This window comes from Heptranchias perlo, chromosome 23, assembly GCF_035084215.1.
Source record: "Heptranchias perlo isolate sHepPer1 chromosome 23, sHepPer1.hap1, whole genome shotgun sequence".
NCBI lineage: Eukaryota > Metazoa > Chordata > Chondrichthyes > Hexanchiformes > Hexanchidae > Heptranchias > Heptranchias perlo.
Window position 1 is genome coordinate 20046176 of NC_090347.1, and position 19146 is coordinate 20065321.

The 19146-nt window shown below is 43.4% G+C and overlaps 2 protein-coding genes across 3 annotated transcripts in view; both read left to right on the forward strand.

Moving 5' to 3' along the window:
• Nucleotides 1-19146, forward strand: part of sdk2b (sidekick cell adhesion molecule 2b) — a 712889-nt gene that overhangs the window by 630463 nt on the left and 63280 nt on the right. For both annotated transcript variants that reach the window (XM_068004137.1, XM_068004136.1), the window contains one exon: nucleotides 9894-10032. In XM_068004137.1, the coding sequence (XP_067860238.1) occupies nucleotides 9894-10032 (139 nt within the window). The remainder of the gene's footprint in view (nucleotides 1-9893; nucleotides 10033-19146) is intronic.
• rpl38 (ribosomal protein L38) overlaps nucleotides 1-19146 on the forward strand; it is a 535859-nt gene that overhangs the window by 380710 nt on the left and 136003 nt on the right. The window lies entirely within an intron of this gene.

A 19146-nucleotide genomic window follows, 5' to 3' on the forward strand; every position in this document is an offset into this window, starting at 1 on the left:
GACAATGAGCATCAGTAGGCTATTTGACTATTGAAAGTATCATAGATAATCCTGGTCCTGTCCACTCCTGGAAAGTGATCAGGAGTGGGAACTCTGGCTGATTATTCCCTTCCCCAATCTGGGACCAACTGTAGTACCACTGGCTGAGATCAACTAGTCCGCCAAGACTTGGAATCAAATTTGGGAACTTTCTGATGTATGTGGCCTGGTATCACACTGGGTGCACCTCCCAAACAGCCAGTGAGGAAGTTCAGCCTGCCAGATTTTAAAGTATATGAATGTATTAAAGAGAAGCAAAAATGTCCCTTCCTAGCTTTTCAATTAAAAACAACTTCAAATGCAAATAATTTTGTTATCCTAATTAAGAGTCTGTGCTGAATTAAGTGATGTGTAAGACCCTAGTCTGTACTCGATGATGGTGGCTGCCTGGTGTATTTGCACTTTTGAGTTAAATTGTGAAAGGCTTAGTTAGTTTCACCTTGTCAGCTTGGCTCGGTTGATAACACTCTTGCCACTAAGTCAAAAGGTTGTCGGTTCAAAGTTCATTCAGGATTTAATCTAGGGTGACACTCCAGTGCAGTACTGAGGGAGTGCTGTATTATCAAAGATGGCACCCTTCAGATGAGATATTAAACTGAAGCCAACCAGTTGCTCGTTATCAGAGATTCTTTCTCCCAGACTTCTGATTTTGATTTGCGCCATCCATCCCCAATTCAGGTCCATCACGAGTTATAACAGCAATAGTACAGTCTCACAATAAATTAGCGATGGACCAATGTGAGGTTTTTTTTCCTGATATCAAATTTATGGTTAGTGCCAGTCTGGTTGAATAAAATTATGCCTGTAACCCACCGGTTTTAAGCATGGCACTTCTTTCTGGGATGGTGTGTACCTTATCATGTTGCTTTGAATCAGTATTCTCTGTTGATGATTCCATTGCAATTTAGTGAGTAGTATAGTGAAGTAAATATTATCACATGAAATAGACAAGAACATATTATTCTATAAAATTAAAATGTAACCACATGGGTAGGAAAGACTGTTGATAATATCAGCTACAGACTCACTATCACAGTGGCCACACAAGACGTTGTAGTTGTATTCTCATGGGCCTCAGTTAACGGGCTAAAAAGATGATTTACAGCCAAGGTGAGCAGGTCATGCAAGCCTGACCCTTGGAACTTGATAGGCCCAAGCTCCATTTGTAAGTGTCAGTGATATTGTTGCTAGCAAACATTTCACTTACTGAGGGCACGATAGCTGAAGGAATAGATGATGCATAACACAGTTGTCACATGCTATATTTAAGCAAAAATACAGTAGACACTATGCACTCAACGTGGGCACTCTTTTAATAGAACCCTTTAGTTGAAGGATATATTTGTAATATTGCACTGCCATAAGTGGAAAATAATAGCCGTCATTTATTATCCCTTGAGGTCAAATCTTTTTTGAAGATGCATCTTAAAGCTAAGCACTTTCCAACATTGTGTATTCAATAAATATTAATAAACCACTGAAAGTGTAGATGAATATACTTTTTCTGGTCACCAATGAAGTCACATTTTCCATTATCTCTCAATGGCAGGTCACATGTCATTCCCCCGGTAGCAATAACAGAAGCTTTAAATCTATTCAGCTGCCCTCATGTTTTTTCTCTTTCTTAGGAAATCTAACTAAACTGAGGCCAGGTCAACTATCCTCACAAGTTAATTTTCTTCTTTCAATTTTTTTCTCTCCCTTCCTCTCACCCCGGAGTACTATTCCATGAGCACTAATGGGGGACCTTGTCCAACTGGCTATTTTCATATGAGAGGCGACATAGTGAGTGTTCGCAGGCTATTCAACCATGGGGGCATGACAGCCAAGCTCTATTCTGTCCACACCCAATCCCTACACATGTACACTTCCAGCAGGGGTCACGAGACAGTGATCAGCAGCAGAAATATTGCAGAGAATTTTAATCCACCCTGCCTAGCAGGAATGAGACAGGGCGCCCTTTAAAATGGAGCATCCAGTCATGTTCTCGCTGGCCACTATTTTAACTGCTCAATGTAGTTAGGTGACTGAGGCGCCCATTGGAAGTAGGTAGGAGCCTTATACATTAATGTCAACCGGGGTCTCATTATGTCATGAGAACCCAAGTGCATTTTAACCTGGGCCTGAGTGGAGAAGCTGCCGGGGCCAGCTGAAGGGAGGTTGTCAGCTTTCTGGAGGACAAAGAGGCCCTCCAAGGTAAGTGGAAAACTTTTCTTTGTGGGGTCCGGAGGAGCTGGTGTGGGCCCCACAAGGAATGTCGTGGCCTCCCCTGACCTGAAATCCACCCCCCACCCCCCCCAAGTTCCCTCCCACGAAACCCTCCAAAACTCCCTCCCCACGATTTACCAGCTTGACAATGAACCTTCTTTTGATGCCGGCCAGCGGCATCCAAATTCCCGAACTTCCGCTCCTGCTCGCCGACCAGCTGTCGCTTTCCATCTATTTTGGGTGAGCAGCTAGACCAGCGTATGCAGATGAGGCCCGAGTGTTAAAATACACCAGGCCTCAAATTTAAGCCTGCAAATTTGTTTTGTATTCTCCCCGCCCAACCGAAACCCGCGGGGTGGTGGGGGGGTTAAAAAAAAAAGGCCCCCTCCTTTTTTTTTCAAAAAATATACTTCATTCATAAAATTTGCAGCAGTACATACAAAACAGTTGTCATATCACTTTCCAAACGTACACAATACAGATTATACAATTTGCAGGTTACGTTAAGTGCAGTACAATGAACACATTGGACATCATTGCAGTTCATGACACTCTAGGGTGTCTCATTGTATCATACTCAACACAGATTATTGCTTACAGATTCATTTCTGGTCCATTTCAGATTCATTACAGGTACATTACAGCAATTTGAATTTTACATTCTGCCCGAGGGGGTTTTTCCCTGATTGCAGCCCCTCGGTTTACAATGGCGGGAAGGCTCTAAACGGTTGCCTTTCCCCACAGGGCCTTTGCGGCGGCCGCACCCATCCTCAGTGCGTCCCTCAGCACGTAGTCCTGGACCTTGGAATGTGCCAGTCTGCAACACTCGGTCGAGGACAGCTCCTTGTGCTGGAAGACCAGCAAGTTTCGGGCAGACCAAAGGGCGTCTTTCACCGAGTTGATGGTCTTCCAGCAGCAGCCGATGTCCGTCTCAGTGTGCGTCCCCGGGAACAGCCCGTAGAGCACAGAAACCTGTGTTACGGAACTGCTCGGGACGAACCTGGACAGATACCACTGCATCTCTCTCCAGACCTTCTTTGCAAAGGCACATTCCATAAGGAGATGGGTGACGGTCTCGTCTCCACCGCAGCCTCCTCTGGGACAGCGCGCGGTGGCGCTGAGAGCCCGGGAGTGCATGAAGGATCTGACGGGAAGGGCCCTTCTCACCACCAGCCAAGCTAGGTCTTGGTGCTTGTTTGAAAGCTCTGGCGATGAGGCGTTCTGCCAAATGACATTGACAGTCTGCTCGGGGAACCAACCGACAGGATCCACCATCTCCTTTTCCCGCAGGGTCTCGAGGACGTTACGTGCGGACCACTTGCTGATCGCCTTGTGGTCAAAGGTGTTTTCCTGCACAAACCTTTCCACGAAGGACAGGTGGGGCGGAACGGTCCAACTGGACGGAGCGTTCCGTGGCAGCGTGGCCAGGCCCATCCTTCTCAACACCGGGGACAGGTAGAACCTCAGCACGTAGTGACACTTTGTGTTTGCGTACTGAGGGTCTATGCACAGCTTGATGCAGCCGCACACAAAGGTGGCCATCAGGATGAGGGCCACGTTGGGCACGCCTTTCCCCCCTTTCTCTGGAGATTTGTACATCGTGACCCTGCGGACACGGTCCATTTTTGATCTCCAGACAAATTGGAAGATGGCTCGGGTGACTGTCGCGGCGCAGGAGCGAGGAATGGGCCAGACCTGCGCCACATACAGCAACACCGAGAGCACCTCGCACCTGATGACCAGGTTCTTGCCCACGATCGAGAGGGATCGTTGATCCCACAGTCCCAGTTTCTGCTTAACCTTGGAGATACACTCCTCCCAGTTTTTGGTGCACGCCCCGGCCCCCCCGAACCAGATCCCCAGCACCTTCAGGTAATCCGACCTGACGGTGAAGGGGACAAAGGATCGGTCGGTCCAGTTCCCAAAGAACATGGCCTCGCTCTTGCTACGATTTACCCTGGCCCCCGAGGCCAGTTCGAACTGGTCGCAGATGCTCATCAATCTGCGGACCGACAGCTGATCCGAGCAAAAGACGGCGACGTCATCCATGTACAGGGAGGCCTTGACCTGAGTGCCTCCGCTGCCTGGGATCGTCACCCCTCTTATGCCCGCATCCCTCCTCCTCCTTGCTTAGAGGCCTTTTAACTTCATCCCTGCTGACGTGAGCTGACTCAACACAGACGAAGGACCCTACCAGTTTGTACTCCTCCATGCCATTGAGGCGAGTGCATTCATTCACTGAGCCATCAGGGAAACTTGAATTTATTTTCTGTTACAGATGATGTTCTCCACAATGCATATTCACTGGATTTATAAAGGCTTCAGATTGAATGCACATCTAGCATTTAAAGTTATGAACTGCAGTATCCCAATTTTATTGCTTTGAATTAATTATTCAACCAGTCAGATTTAGCAAAAGCATTGTCATGTACTTAGGTCATTTTTGCTTCGTTCAAAATCTGCATTATTTGAGTTAATTTATTCTCTGCTGGGTTGTTTTCAGATAAAAGTAAAATTTACAAAGCTGAAGAATATATTTTTGATTGTAATGTAAGATCTGATTAAGATCAGACCACTGAAGAACACATGTTTTACTCAATCATTTGATTATCTGTTAATTTACAGCGTTGTCCCATTGTATGAATCTGAACCTCATGGCTACGGATCAGTTGTTTAACTGATCAGCTAAATTAGCAAAACAAATAATAATTACAAAATGCTGCTTAGCTAATGCCTTGGGTTAATTGAATTCTTTATTGGATATAATATTCCTGCTGGAAGCAACAAGATGACTAGCATTGGTAATGTGATTTTACACTGGCACAGTATCGATAAAAACAGGAATTCCCCTCTTGTTAGTAGGAAAGTCCCACTGAGGGTCATGGTAGGGGAGAATGATTACAGTCACAAGCCATCCAGTTTTCCCATTTAATTAGAAGCTGGGTGCTTAAAGAAAGAAAGAAAATTTATATGGCGCTTTTCAAGATCACAAGATATCTCAAAGATGAGGAAGCACATTCAGTCCATCTTAAATCATCTTTCCAGAACAAACTACATTTCTACCATAAATAAAAACAGAAAATGCTGGAGAAGCTCAGCAAGTCAGGCAGCATCTGTGAGAAAGAAACGGAGTTAACGTTTCAGGTCGAAGACCTTTCGTCAGAACTGAAATGTTAACTCTGCTTCTTTCTCCACAGATGCTGCCTGACTTGCTGAGCTTCTCCAGCATTTTCTGTTTTTATTTCAGATTTCCAGCATCTGCAGTATTTTGCTTTTTTTTAAAAAAACATTTCTACCATTGCTGCATCTGGTTGTTTCTTAAATGATTCCAGGGCTTTTCACCTCCACCACTCTCCCCAGAAGTTAATTCCAAGTGTTGATCTCTCTCTGTGTTAAAAAGAACCTTCTGATATCAGTCATAGTTACATTTTACTAGTTTGACCTGTGTCCTCTTTTCCTATTCCACAGTTTAAATTATGATATTCTAGGTTATCCTTTTCCAATCCATTTGTTATTTATATGCCTCCTTTGCAGACTGAAAAGCCTAAGTCTCAAAGTATAATGAATTCTGCTCAGTCCATGGAATGGCGGGGGCGGGAGGGAGATGTCAGTGACACAAATTCCAAATGTAGCATCATGTGTTTGTGTCATGATTGATATATATCTATATCTATCTATCTAGCAAACATATACTTGCTCACGGAAGAGCCAATCACCATGGTCTACACCAACAAATGTGGTGGGCTGGCCGTAGACCATAAAGTCCAATAGTTTTGCATTTACACATTTATTTTGTTGACCACCATTTAAAAAAGGAAAAAGCAGGAACTGCACCATAGCAGATTTGAAGAAGCTCAATTCCCTGATGTCCAGTTGTCAGTGCCCTATTTACCCAATTTCAAATAAAATTGTTGGACTATAACTTGGTGTTGTAAAATTGTTTACAATTGTCAACCCCAGTCCATCACTGGCATCTCCACATCATGCCTATTTACCCAGGAAGAGTTAAAATTTTGTTACAAATAGTGTACAGATCAAATCTCTCCCTCTCTCTATACATTATGCGTGACTAGAAATCACAAGCTTTAGATTGGAATGAAGAAGCTTTGCAATCCAATTAGTGTATTCCTTCCAGAATAACAAACCCGCCATCTTCCCATTATAGTATCTAGCTATTTCTTAAACAAGTCCAAAGGTGAAAATACCCAACTGAAAGAGAGCCAATTTCATTGATTTGACATGGGATCCAGCACAGGTGGACTGGAAACAAAGATTGGCCAAGAAAATAGTAAACGAGCAATGGCAGGCCTTCAAGGCAGAGATAGTTCGGGTACACACCAAACATATTCCCATGAGGAAAGATGGGGCATCCAAAACTAGAGCTCCCTGGATAACAATGGAAATACAGGTTAAAATAATACAGAAAAAGGTTTATGACAAATGTCAGGTACAGAATAGAGTAGAAAACCAGGCAGAATACGGAAAGTGCAGGGGGAAATTGAAAAAGGATATAAGAAGGGCAAAGAGAGAGTATGAGAAAAGATTAGCGGGTAACATAAAAGGGAACCCAAAATTTTTTTATGAACATATAAAAAGTAAAAGGATAGTTAAAGGAATGGTGGGACCGATTAGGGACAAAAAAGGAAATCATCTTACAGAGGCAGAGGGCATGACTGAGGTATTGAATGAATACTTTGCATCTGTCTTCACAAAAGAAGAGGATGAAGTTAATATCACGGTAGAGGAGGGGGGAGTAGAGATATTGGATAGGATAAAAATAGATAGAAAGGAGGGTCTAAATAGGTTGGCATCACTCAAAGTTAATAAGTCACCCGGTCCAGATGGGATGCATCCTAGGTTGCTGAGGAATGCAAGGGTGGAAATAGCAGACGCTCTGACCACAATCTTTCAATCCTCTTTGGATGTGGGAGTGGTGCCAGAGGACTGGATGATTGTAAATGTTATACCCCTGTTCAAAAAATGGGAAAGGGATAAACCTGGTAACTACAGGGCAGTCAGGCTAAAGTCAGTGGTGGGAAAACTACTAGAGACCATTGTCAAGGACAAAATTAATTCTCACTTGGAGAAGTATGAGTTAATAAGGGACAGCCAGCACAGATTTGTTAAAAGCAAATCGTGTCTCGCTAACCTGATTGAGTTCTTTCCAATCAGGTTTCCACACCAGCCACAGTTCTGAAACGGCAAAGTCACAAATGACATCCTATGTGACTGTGACCGTGGTAAACTATCCCTCCTCATCCTTCTTGACCTGTCTGCAGCCTTTGTCATGGTTGACCACACCATCCTCCTCCAACGCCTCTCCTCCATCGTCCAGCTTAGTGGGACTGTGCTCACCTGGTTCCATTCTTATCTATCCAGTCGTAGCCAGAGAATCATTTCCATTGGCTTCTCTTCCTGCTCCCACATCGTTTCCTCTGGAGTCCCCCATTGGATCTATCCTTGGCCCCCTCCTATTTCTCATCTATATGCTAGCCCTCGGCGACATCATCTGAAAACACAACGTCAGGTTTCACATGTACGCTGATGACACCCAGCTCTACCTCACCACCACCACCTCCCTCGACCCCTCCACTGTCTCTGATTTGTCACAGTGCTTGTCCAACATCGAATACTGGATGAGCAAAAATTTCCTCCAACTAAATATTGGAAAGACCGAAGTCATTGTCTTTGGTCCCCCACAAACTCCGTTCCCTAGCTACCGACTCGATCCCTCTCCCTGGCCGCTGTCTGAGGCTGAACTAGACTGTTCACAACCTTGGCGTCCTATTTGACCCTGAGATGAGCTTCCAACCACGAATCCGCTCCATCACCAAGACCGCCTACTTCCACCTCCGTAACATTGCCCGTCTCTGCCGCTGCCTTAGCTCATCTGCTGCTGAAACCCTCATCCATGCCTTTGCTACCTCTAGACTTGACTATTCCAATGCTCTCCTGGCTGGTCCTCCCATCTTCCATCCTCCATAAACTTGAGCTCATCCAAAATTCTGCTGCCCCTATCCTAACTTGCACCAAGTCCTATTCACCCATCACCCCTGTGCTCGCTGACCTACATTGGCTCCCAGTCTGGAAATGCCTTGATTTTAAAATTCTCATCCTTGTTTTCAAGGCGGTTAAGAAAGCATGAGGGATACTTGGCTTTGTAAATAGGGGCATTGAATACAAAAACAAGGAAGTCATGCTAAACCTTTACAAATCACTGGCCTCAGCTGGAGTATTAGAACATAAGAACATAAGAAATTGGAGCAGGAGTAGGCCAATCGGCCCCTCGAGCCTGCTCCGCCATTCAATAAGATCATGGCTGATCTGATCCCAACCACAAATCTAAAGAACACAAGAAGTCGGAGCAGGACCCGGCCACATAGCCCCTGGGCCCTCTCCGCCACCCACAGGGCATTGACCGATCCGAACTCAGCTTCATGTCCAATTTCCTGCCCGCTCCCCATAACCCCTAATTCCCTTTACTTCTAGGAAACTGTCTATTTCTGTTTTAAATTTATCTAATGATGTAGCTTCCACAGCTTCCTGGGGCAGCAAATTCCACAGACCTACCACCCTCTGAGTGAAGAAGTTTCTCCTCATCTCAGTTTTGAAAGAGCAGCCCCTTATTCTAAGATTATGCCCCCTAGTTCTAGTTTCACCCATCTTTGGGAACAATTCTGGTCACCACACTTTATGAAGGATGTCAAGGCCTTGGAGAGGACAAAGAGGAGGTTTACCAGGATGATACCAGGGATGAGGAACTTCAGTTATGTTGTGAGACTGGAGAAGCTGGGATTATTCTCCTTAGATCAGAGAAGGTTAAGGGGAGACCTAATAGAGATATTCAAAATTATGAGGGGTTTTGATAGAGCAAGCAGGGAGAAAATGTTTCCTCTGGCAAGTGGGTCGGTAACCAAAGGTCAAAGATTTAAAATAATTGGCAAGAGAACTGGAGGGGAAATGAGGAGAAATTTTTTCACACAGAGGATTGTTAAGATCTGGAACGCACTACCTGAAAGGGTGATGGAAGCAGATTCCATAGGAATTGGACATGTACTTGAAGAGGACTAATTTGCAGGGTAAGGGGGGAAAAAGCTGGGGTGTGGGACTAAATTGGGCAGCTCTTTCAAAGAGCCGGCGGAGAAACGACAGGCCAAATGGCCTCCTTCTGTGCTGTAAGATTCTATGTTTCTATTTCTGGCATCCCTTTCTAGCTATTGCTTATCCTCTGTACAAAGAAATAATTCTTGACATTTGCCCTCCACCATCCTGAACCTGTGTCCTCTTGGTGTGCTGTCCTGGCATTTCTGAAATTCCTTTTTCCAGATTTGTGTTACAGAAACCATGTGGTATAAGAACCATTTTCTCTATACCTTTAAAAAGCTTCACAATATATAATTTACAAAGCAGCTTTTATCCCCAGAAATAAGCTTGTGAAAGCAATATTTTTCTTAATTTTGCAAAAACCTAGGAGAACTGTTGAAATCAGATTGATCAATTTTCCCAGAGAAATGACATTTGTTCCTCAGAAACTCAAGTGCAATTGTCAGCACACTGTTTGATGTTAACTGCACTGAGGCTAAGACCACAATATGTTGAGCGTTAACTTCATTGTGCTCGATTTACACATTTATTTTCTGTTTCAGGGAATAACATGAAGACTGGCACACTGGCTCATGAGGAAATCATGAGCCTCGACAATGGACGATTCCCAGCACTGGAACTCAACAACAGACGACTTTCAGTGAAGAACTCCTTCTGTAGAAAGAATGGCATCTACAACAGGTAGCCACCATCGCACGCAATTTTTAAAAAAATACGTTATTGAGTATCTGCTGAGTATAACTTCTTGATGGTTGTCTGAAGTAAGATTCAGGGATTGGATTAAAAGTAGGGTTGCCATCATTTGTCCAGTCCAAACTGAACAGAGGATGAGGCTGCTGGGGAGTGGAGGGGGCAGGCACTGCTGCAGAATTTTTTTTAAATTGCATGTATTATGGTAAATTACTTCAATCATTATGTGGGCTCAACAGTTAACAGTAGCAGGTACACCTATTTCTTTGCAGCTTCTCGCTTCTTTCTCCGTGTTGCGGGATATCCAGACTCCTGCATGTTTGCCTGCTTTTGGATTAGATGTAGTGCTTATGCCTCCTTATTATTGCTCATTGTTTGTATTATATTTTGTACCCAGTATTTGTATTTTATTTTGAGCCATTGCCATGCTTTCCAGTTATAGTGTAAGATTCTTTTATGACTCTTTGTTTATATTATTTTGCTGGAGTGCCTTACTATTTATGACTGTTTAATAGTTGTACTGTATTATATTTTGTATCTGTTATTAATTTTGACCCTAGTTCTTATATTTATTTGAAGGTAATGTCTATTATGTTTTATATTTATCTTGGTGCTGCCTCACTCCCTTTCCCAGATCTGATGATGTCTGACTGGAGGAGTTAGACTCCTTCAGACCAGGAGCCAGGCCATACTAACTGCACGTTCTCTAGATCTTGTGTAAATGAGCCTGTTCTCAGTTGCGGCTGGTTTGTGCCTTACGTTACCTTTCTCTCTGAAGTGGTACTGCAGCTGCTCAAGCATCACCCATAAGTCGCACTCCACTTCATCAAAAGCCACTAGCTGTGCAACCCCAAATTTCACAATTGACTTCCGGGACCGGTTGCTACTCTCCTTGCTGGTGGTGCTGCATTTAACTTGAAGGCCATGATGATTTTGCAGACGTGGGAACAGTTCAAATCAATCCAATTTTGATATTTTACTGTAAATCCTGGAAAGAAAATCTGTTAAAAGCTGGACAAAAGAGCAGAAATCCAGACTGTTGTCCACGGTTTACATTTAAAAAAATTAAAACTGGGTCGTTGGATCAAAAACTGGACAGGTGGCAACCCTAGTTAAATAATAATGCAGTAATAAATGTCTTCATTCCAGTTCTTTCTGGTGCTGGTTCTATCTACAAGACATACCTTGTTTATAGTAGCAAACAGGGATCTGAATCAACAAGAAAAAACACTTTGAGAAGTTGAAATAATATCTGCTTGCTGGTGGATTGTGTTTTGCAAAATATTCTAGTTGGAGTTCCCATAATTATAAAATCTGGTAGTCTCCAAATGTGAATTTGCAGTGATGAATTAACATGGCCACCAGAAGATCACCCGGATCCTGCCCTCAGCTTCCAACTGTCCTTCAAATGGTTGTCATGGCACCTACTTTGGACTTGGCTCTCTTTCTGTGGTTCCAAAATGGAGTTTTCAGGTGTATATTCTTAAAATGTAATGTACGTGCACATAATATGCACAGCCTGTTGGTGCATGGACTTTTTACTTTTTTTAATGCAGCTTTACCAGAGGCCTTGCCCAATGTGTTATTAGGCCATATAGACTAGCAAGGCCCCAGGCTCAATTTCCAGTCCAGTCAGCTGATCTCAGCTAGAGCAGCATTGGGGTGCTACAGTTGGCCTTAGTGACCCCTGGGTTAAGGAGAGAAAAATCAGTCAGATTTTCAACTCTAGATTGTCATCCAGTAACTCCTGCTGGATAGGACATATATATTGACGTCGTGTGAGACAGGATTGGAGTCGGTTGTTGTGGCTTTCACTGTTGAATAGCCTGCTAACAAGCACTGTTCAGGCTCACACAAGAAGATTGGCAACTTGGGAAGACACTGGAAAGCTGGAGTGGAGTCATATCTCAATTGGGGTTCGAGCCTTCAGGCTAGCAGAAAACAACTCTTTTTGTGCTCCCTATTAGACTCATAGCAAGAGTACCAAATCTCAAGTGTGTCCCATGAAAACGACTTGAAAAGAACACAAACCATCTTTTCCTCTGCTCAATTGGTGAAGCCAGCCCGCTGTAGAAATAGGGTGATTCCAGTAGCAGGCAGGAGAAACTTAAAATCCCATTGCTGCTTTTAAATGCAACTGTGTAGCACAAACCTGGTACAAATTCACTTAAAATAAATGAAAGCCTGTACACTGCTCAAACTTTCTTGGTGAATAAAAGGTCCAGAATAAACAAAATGGTAGACTGTGATTCATTTTATTCATAAATGGATTAGGAAACATTCCTGTCACTTCTATATCTGGATTTAAATCCAATCCAGGGAGATCGACCTAAAAAATGTTTCTTTTTGGGTCATAAGCGGCCAAGGTGAAACTAGATGATATTTCAATCTCATTTTTTCACGTTGATTACCAAATGTTAATAATTAAATTAAATATCACTATAACAACTTGCACTTATAGTGCCTTTAACATGAAAAAAATGTCTCAAAGTGCTTCACAGAGGCATAAGAACAAAATGAATGTTGAACCAAGGAAAAAGATATTGGGAGGGGAGACCAAAAGCTTGGCTGGTGAGATTGGTCTTAAAGGAGGAGAAGTAGGTGAAGAGGCGGAGAGATTTAGGGAGGAAATTCCTAAGCCTCAGGCCCAGGTGGCTATAGGAATGGCTGCTAATGCTGGGGCGAAGGGAGGAGGGGATATACAAAAGGCTAGATTTAGAGGAATGGAGAGTTCATGGGGGAGCAGTGGCGGGGTTGGGGGAGTGGTGCAGAAGGTGCTGTACGGGTATAGGAGGTTACACAGATAGAGAAGAGCAAGGCCACAAATGGATTTCAACATAGATGAGAATTGTAAATTTGAGGTGTTGAGGGATCAGGAACCAATATAGGTCGCCGAGGACAGGAGTGATGAGTGAGCAGGACGTGGCCTGTAGTAGGATACAGGCAGCAACGTTTTGGCTGATCTATAGTTTACAGAGGGTAGAGGCTGTCCAGGAGAGCATTGGAATAGTTGGGTCTGGAGGTGACAAAGCCATGGATGAGGGTTTCAGGAGCAGTAGCGGAATCGGGAATGTTATGGCGGCGGAGGTTAATGGTCTTTGTGATGGGAGAATATATTGGTTCAGAATCACAGCTCAGAGCCAAATAGGATGGCCAGGTTGCTAATTGTCTCGTTCAGTCTGTTTCAGTGGCCAGGGAGGGGAAATGGAATCAGACAGGCGAAAGATGATTGCTTTGGTCTTCCCAATGTTAGATCTGCAGGCTTTTCCAGAGATTTTCTGTGTTTCTGTGAGGAAAAAGCCAATTGGCCCATCTGGCCTGCTCCATCTAGAGCCTGTGTATGATTATTAGTTCTTTCCAGAGGCATCCTGTTGCTATGGCACCCCATATACCGATATACTTGTGGCACTTTTCACAGTAAGTCAAAGGGCAGGAGCATAATACCTTGTAACAATCAACGTGTATTCTGCTACAAAAGTGCAGGTGTGTGTCTCTTTAAGGCTACATTGTCTAATTTCCTCTATTCTTGAAATTAATCAGAAGCTGATCTCAGTTAAAAGTTTGGTCAATTGGAGGTCAGACTGGCTTCCTTACACTTTAAAGAGTAATTGTTAAGGTCAGTCATAGATTACAGACCTACTGACTGTAAGGTCTTTTGCTGGGTAAGTTTCTCTTGTGCCTTTATCATGCCTCCCCGAAAGCCTGTCCCACACACACTCCTACACCACAGTCAAATAGCCTGCCAACACTCCCAGCCTTGGGCAGAAAGAGTGGAGACTTGGGCAAGGTTTCTGGAGGTTGGCTGATGTCCATGGAACCAGATCCCTGCATGCATCAGTGCCTTTGGTGGGGGCAGGGAGAAATTGTCTTAAAAAAGCTTGTGATCGAAGAGTCATTCTACAGCACTGTCTTCCTTTGCCTTGATTAATACAGACATTCACTCATTTTTTAGCCTAAATTTGGAATTAATGAGCATCCTTCAAAACAGCTTGAGCACAAAACATTATTTGTCTTTGAGTGAAGAGATTGTTGTAAAGTTAAACTTTGGCAGTATGATAAGAATTGTTTATGCTGGCACGGAAGGCTTTAACATTCAAATATGAAGCAACAGTGAAGGCCGTGCAGAGTAGCAGGGAATAAAAACAGAAAATGCTGGAAACGCTCAGCAAGTCAGGCAGCAGCTGTGGAGAGAGAAACAGAGTTCTGATGAAAGGTCATTGACCTGAAACGTTAACTCTGTTTCTCTCTCCACAGAAGCTGCCTGACCTGCTGAGCAATTCTAGCATTTTCTGTTTTTATTTCTGTGGTATTTTGCTTTTGTTTTGGAGTAGCAGAGAGATGTGAATATGGACTGAAGGAGATTGCATTAAATCAATAAGGATACAATTCTGTTTATTTCCAAAATGTTCAGAGTTAAGCAATGTCCTATTGCTCTGCATGTTGCTACAATTCAGATATATCTGTGGGAAATCCTTTGTGAAGATGTTAGGTGACCAAATGTGCATATACAGAAAATTCTGGAGTCAAGTGTGAAATAAACCATTTTAGATTTTTTTTCTTTTTCCAACTTTCTCCCCTCACCTCCACCCTTCCCCCTCTTTAAAAACATCGACTTCCATGCTGGGGTACAGTTCCGTGGACATTGGGCACCCTCCAATACCCTCTCAAAGTGGCAACTACTCATGTAAATCTAGACAGTCAGTATCGGCAAGCTATTGGACCATCCAGCATCATCACAACTGAGCCTGGTTGTGTCCTTGGTGAATGCTCATGCGTGCACATTTCCAGTAGGGAGTCACTGGATAATGATCAGGAGTGGGAATCTTGGCAGATTTTCTCTTTTCTTAACATAGTGATGCTCCCAACATCAATCCAACTGAAATCTGCTAACAGCACAGACCGGGAATTAAACCTAGAACATTCTTTAAGTGTGTTTTTACCAAAGTGTAAAGTTACTGAGCCTGGAACCTTCTAGTCTGCATGGCTCAGTACCAGTACCAAACCATGTAGGGCATTGAGCCTCGAGGCCATATGGTGGAGTGTGGGGGCTAGAATAAAAAACAAAATACTGCAGGTCCATCACCATCAGAAAAGAAAAAAGATAAGTTCATGTTTCAGATACAGATTGTTTGCAGGAACTGGTTTTACAATACTTAGTGTAAAAATGTTCAGGGGCTTTGTATGTTGCGTAAATACATATAGTCCTTGAACACTTTAATCCTAGTTATTATCTGAATATTCGATAACATTTTGGGAAGAAAAGTCAAATTGCACAAAACTGCTACACAGTAAAAATGGATTTTATTTTAAAAGCTGCAAAAGACATTGAGTGCCCAGCTCCAGCTGTTATTGCTCTTCACAGATTAGTCAAATATTCAAATAGTGATTTGTTTGCAGGGAATGGACAGAAACTATTTTTGTTACATTTATTGTTTGGCTTATTGTTTCCTTGATTATTTTTCCCCTGCCCAATTTCCTTCCAAAGTAGGATAGCCATCTGTCAGATTTTGAACCGGACAGTCTGGTTTCAGGGCTGGCTGCCCAGTAATTTTTATGATTGCACAGTGGATGGGAAAAGTCTGCTTGTTGAATGTTCTTGGCTCCCCAGATGTTGGTGAGTTTATCCAATGAGCAACTGAGCCATGCAGACCTGGAAAGTACCAGATTCAATCCCAAAGTCAGCTGGTCTGAAGCAGCAGTTGGAACGTCAGAGTTGTCCTCTGGAGCCTGGATTAAGAGGAAAAAATCAATCGAAATACCTGGTCCTAATCACTATCCAGTGTCCCAGACTGGAGTATGAGTGAGGACAAGGTCAGGTTCAGCTTTGATGGCTTCTATGATTGAAAAGCCTTTCAATGCTCACTGTTGAGGCTCACATATGTATTGGGAAAGGTATTGAAGAGCAACGGTGCCCATGAAACTGCACCCCAGAATCAAAACTTTCAGGAAACCGTGAAAGACAAATTGTCACGATAAAAAAACGCTTCAAGCACTTAAAGCAACCATAGAGTTGTACATTTTACATTGTCTCCCAATAAATACACATCTAATAACAATTTGGATTAAACTGTGAGCTCTGTGTCTCTCTCAATTGCTGAAGTTCAAAGTTTCAAAGAACAAAAATTTACATTTATATAGTACTTTTAATGTTACAAACTTGCCAAGTGCTTCACATAGAGGAGAGCAAATGCCAAGCTGTAGTTGTATGATGTGGAGATGCCGATGATGGACTGGGGTGGACAAATGTAAGGAGTCGCACAACACCAGGTTATAGTCCAACAGCTTTATTTGAAATCACAAGCTTGCGGAGACTTCCTCCTTCGTCAGGTGAGCGGCCTCACCTGACGAAGGGGGAAGCCTCCGAAAGCTTGTGATTTCAAATAAAGCTGTTGGACTATAACCTGGTGTTGTAAGACTCCTACAACTACAGCTTAAATGTAAGAAGAGTTAAGAGACATGATCAAAGGCATGGTTTTGAGGAGACTTTTAAAAATGCGGGAAGTAGCAGCAAAGAAAAGAGGCTTAGGGAGGAGTTCTAGAGAGTAGGCCTGAGGTTGAAGGCTTTGTCACCATTTGAGGCATAGTGGGAAGGGAGGATTACACAGGAGGCTAAAATTGAGCAATTGAAGGGCATGGGTTGTGATGTAGGAGGTTGCAGGGGGGGTAAGGCAAAGACATAAAGGTATTTATAGACAGAGATTTTAAATTTGTTGTATTGGAAGAAGGCAGCAATGGAGGTTAGCAAGACAGAGCTAGTAGGTAAATGGGAGGATACAAGCAATGAAATTTTGTGGAGTTCGAGTTTATGTGGGGTGATGCTTGGGAGGCCAGCAAGGAGGGCATTGAAGAAATCAAGTGTTGAATGCATGGATAAGGATTTCATCGAAACACAAAATAGGAGAAAGAGTAGGCCATTTGGCCCTTCGGGCCTGCTCCGCCATTCAAAATGATCATGGCTGATCGTCTAACCTGTACCCTGTTCCCGCTTTTTCCCCAATGGCATTGGGAGTGAAGTAAGTAGATGAGGGCAATGTTGTGGGGGTGGAAGTAAGCAGTCTGAATGATGTATAAAAGAAAAGAAAGACTTACCTTTATGTAGCGCCTTTCACATCCTCAGGACATCCCAAAGCACTTTACAGCCAATGAAGTACTTTTGAAGTGTAGTCACTGTTGTAATGTAGGAAAAATGGCAGCCAATTTGCACACAGCAAGGTCCCACAAACAGCAATGTGATAATGACCAGATAATCTGTTTTAGCGATGTTGGTTGAGGAATAAGTATTGGCCAGGATACGGGGGAGAACTCCCCTGCTCTTCTTCGAAATAGTGCCATGGGATCTTTTACATCCACCTGAGATGGCAGATGGGGCCTCAGTTTAACGTCTCATCCGAATGACGGCACGCCCTCAGTACTACACTGGAATGTCAGCCTAGATTTTGTGCTCAAGTCTCTCGAGTGGAACTTGAATTCACACCTTCTGACTCAAAAAAGAAAAGAAAGACTTGCATTTACATAGTGTTTGGTGTTTGAAGCTTCGCTCAGGATTGAACAGACCACCAAGATAATGCACAGTCTGAGTGAAGTGCTGAGAGGGGAATGTAATTGAGGGTTGGGATGCAGGGTCGTTGGCAGGAAACAAGTAAATTGGATTGTGTTTCCCAAGGTCCAGTTATACATAATTGATATCAGCTCAGCAGAGATCCTCATGGCACCAATCACAGTCATGCGAAAGTAAAGTTAGTGTCTTCAGTACACACATGGAAATTGACCCCCTGCTTGTGGATAAAGTCTCTGAGGGTCAGCATGTAAATGAGGAAACTGAGGGAGCCAAGCATGAAACCCTGGGATGCTTCAGATGTCACCATAGGGGGCTGGAGATGAATTTGTTGCTAGAAATGTGCTGGCTATACTGGGAAAGGAACCAAGTCACAGCAGCCTTCTTGAGATAGACCACAGAGGAGAGATGTGGAGAACGATAGAATGGTCAACTTTGTAAAATGACCCAGAAGGTTGAGTAGGACAAGGAGGGATAACATGCCATGGTCAGGTTCACAGAGAATATTATCGGTGACTTTGTGTTATAATTTAGTTCATCGGCTGAAGAAGGAGTACAGGATTTAACTAGTTGCCTGCATTTAGTTGAATCTCTAATTTATTTGCAGGGAAGTAATACAACCTCTTTACAGTTCCCAAAAAAACCATTAAAATTCTGACTCATTAAAAGTAACAGCTGCTGCTTTCACATAACCCAAGACCCTCCTGGTCTTTGTGGCTGAGTACCGAGGCACTTTTCAAGGGGGGTGGTATATGCCGAACAGGGCAGAAATTAGGGATTACTAAAGGCATGGTCAAAGAGGTGAATTTTGATGAAGCTTTTGAAAGTGGGGAGAGGGGTAACTAGGTGAAGAAGTATAGGTATAGAATTCCAGAATCAGGGTCGTGGTAGCTGAAAGGTCTGCCAATAATCCTGGAGTAGAGGGAGGGGAGGAAGAGATACACAAGGCACCAGTGTCGGGTGATTACAACGGGTAGGATGGGGGAAGGCCGTGGATTGATTTTAAGATTAGGATGAAGATTTTGAAGCCTGTGCTGAGGGTCATGGAGCCAGTGGAGTTGGCAATCACAGAGATTGCATGTGTCAGATACAGTACAGGCTATGGAATTCTGGATGAGTTAGAATTTGTGTAGGGTAGACCTGGGGATGCCGCTGAGGGAAGCGTTAAAGACATTGAGCTTTAAAATGATGGTGTAGATGAGGTGTTTTGATGGCAGTGGAGTTGTTAGGTTAGGGGTGTCCAAGCTTGTTGCCTTTGTGGCCAATTTTTCGGCATGCCTTGCAGGCCACCTATAAACCTTAAATCCATTTCCCCATTAGTTTGCATATCTTAAGTTGCGGATACGAACCTCATATAGACCCTGTAGGTGTTCTTTAGTGTCTGTAACTTGGGTTGCTGCTGCTTTGATCTCTGTCTGATCAGATATTTTTTGTTTGATTTCTGCTGCGTTTATACTGCAATTGAAAGGCAATTCCCCCAGAGGGGCCCTCTGGTTATGGATTTGGTAAAAAAAATCTTATTTTATATGCCTACTTAGGCTGGCAATCTA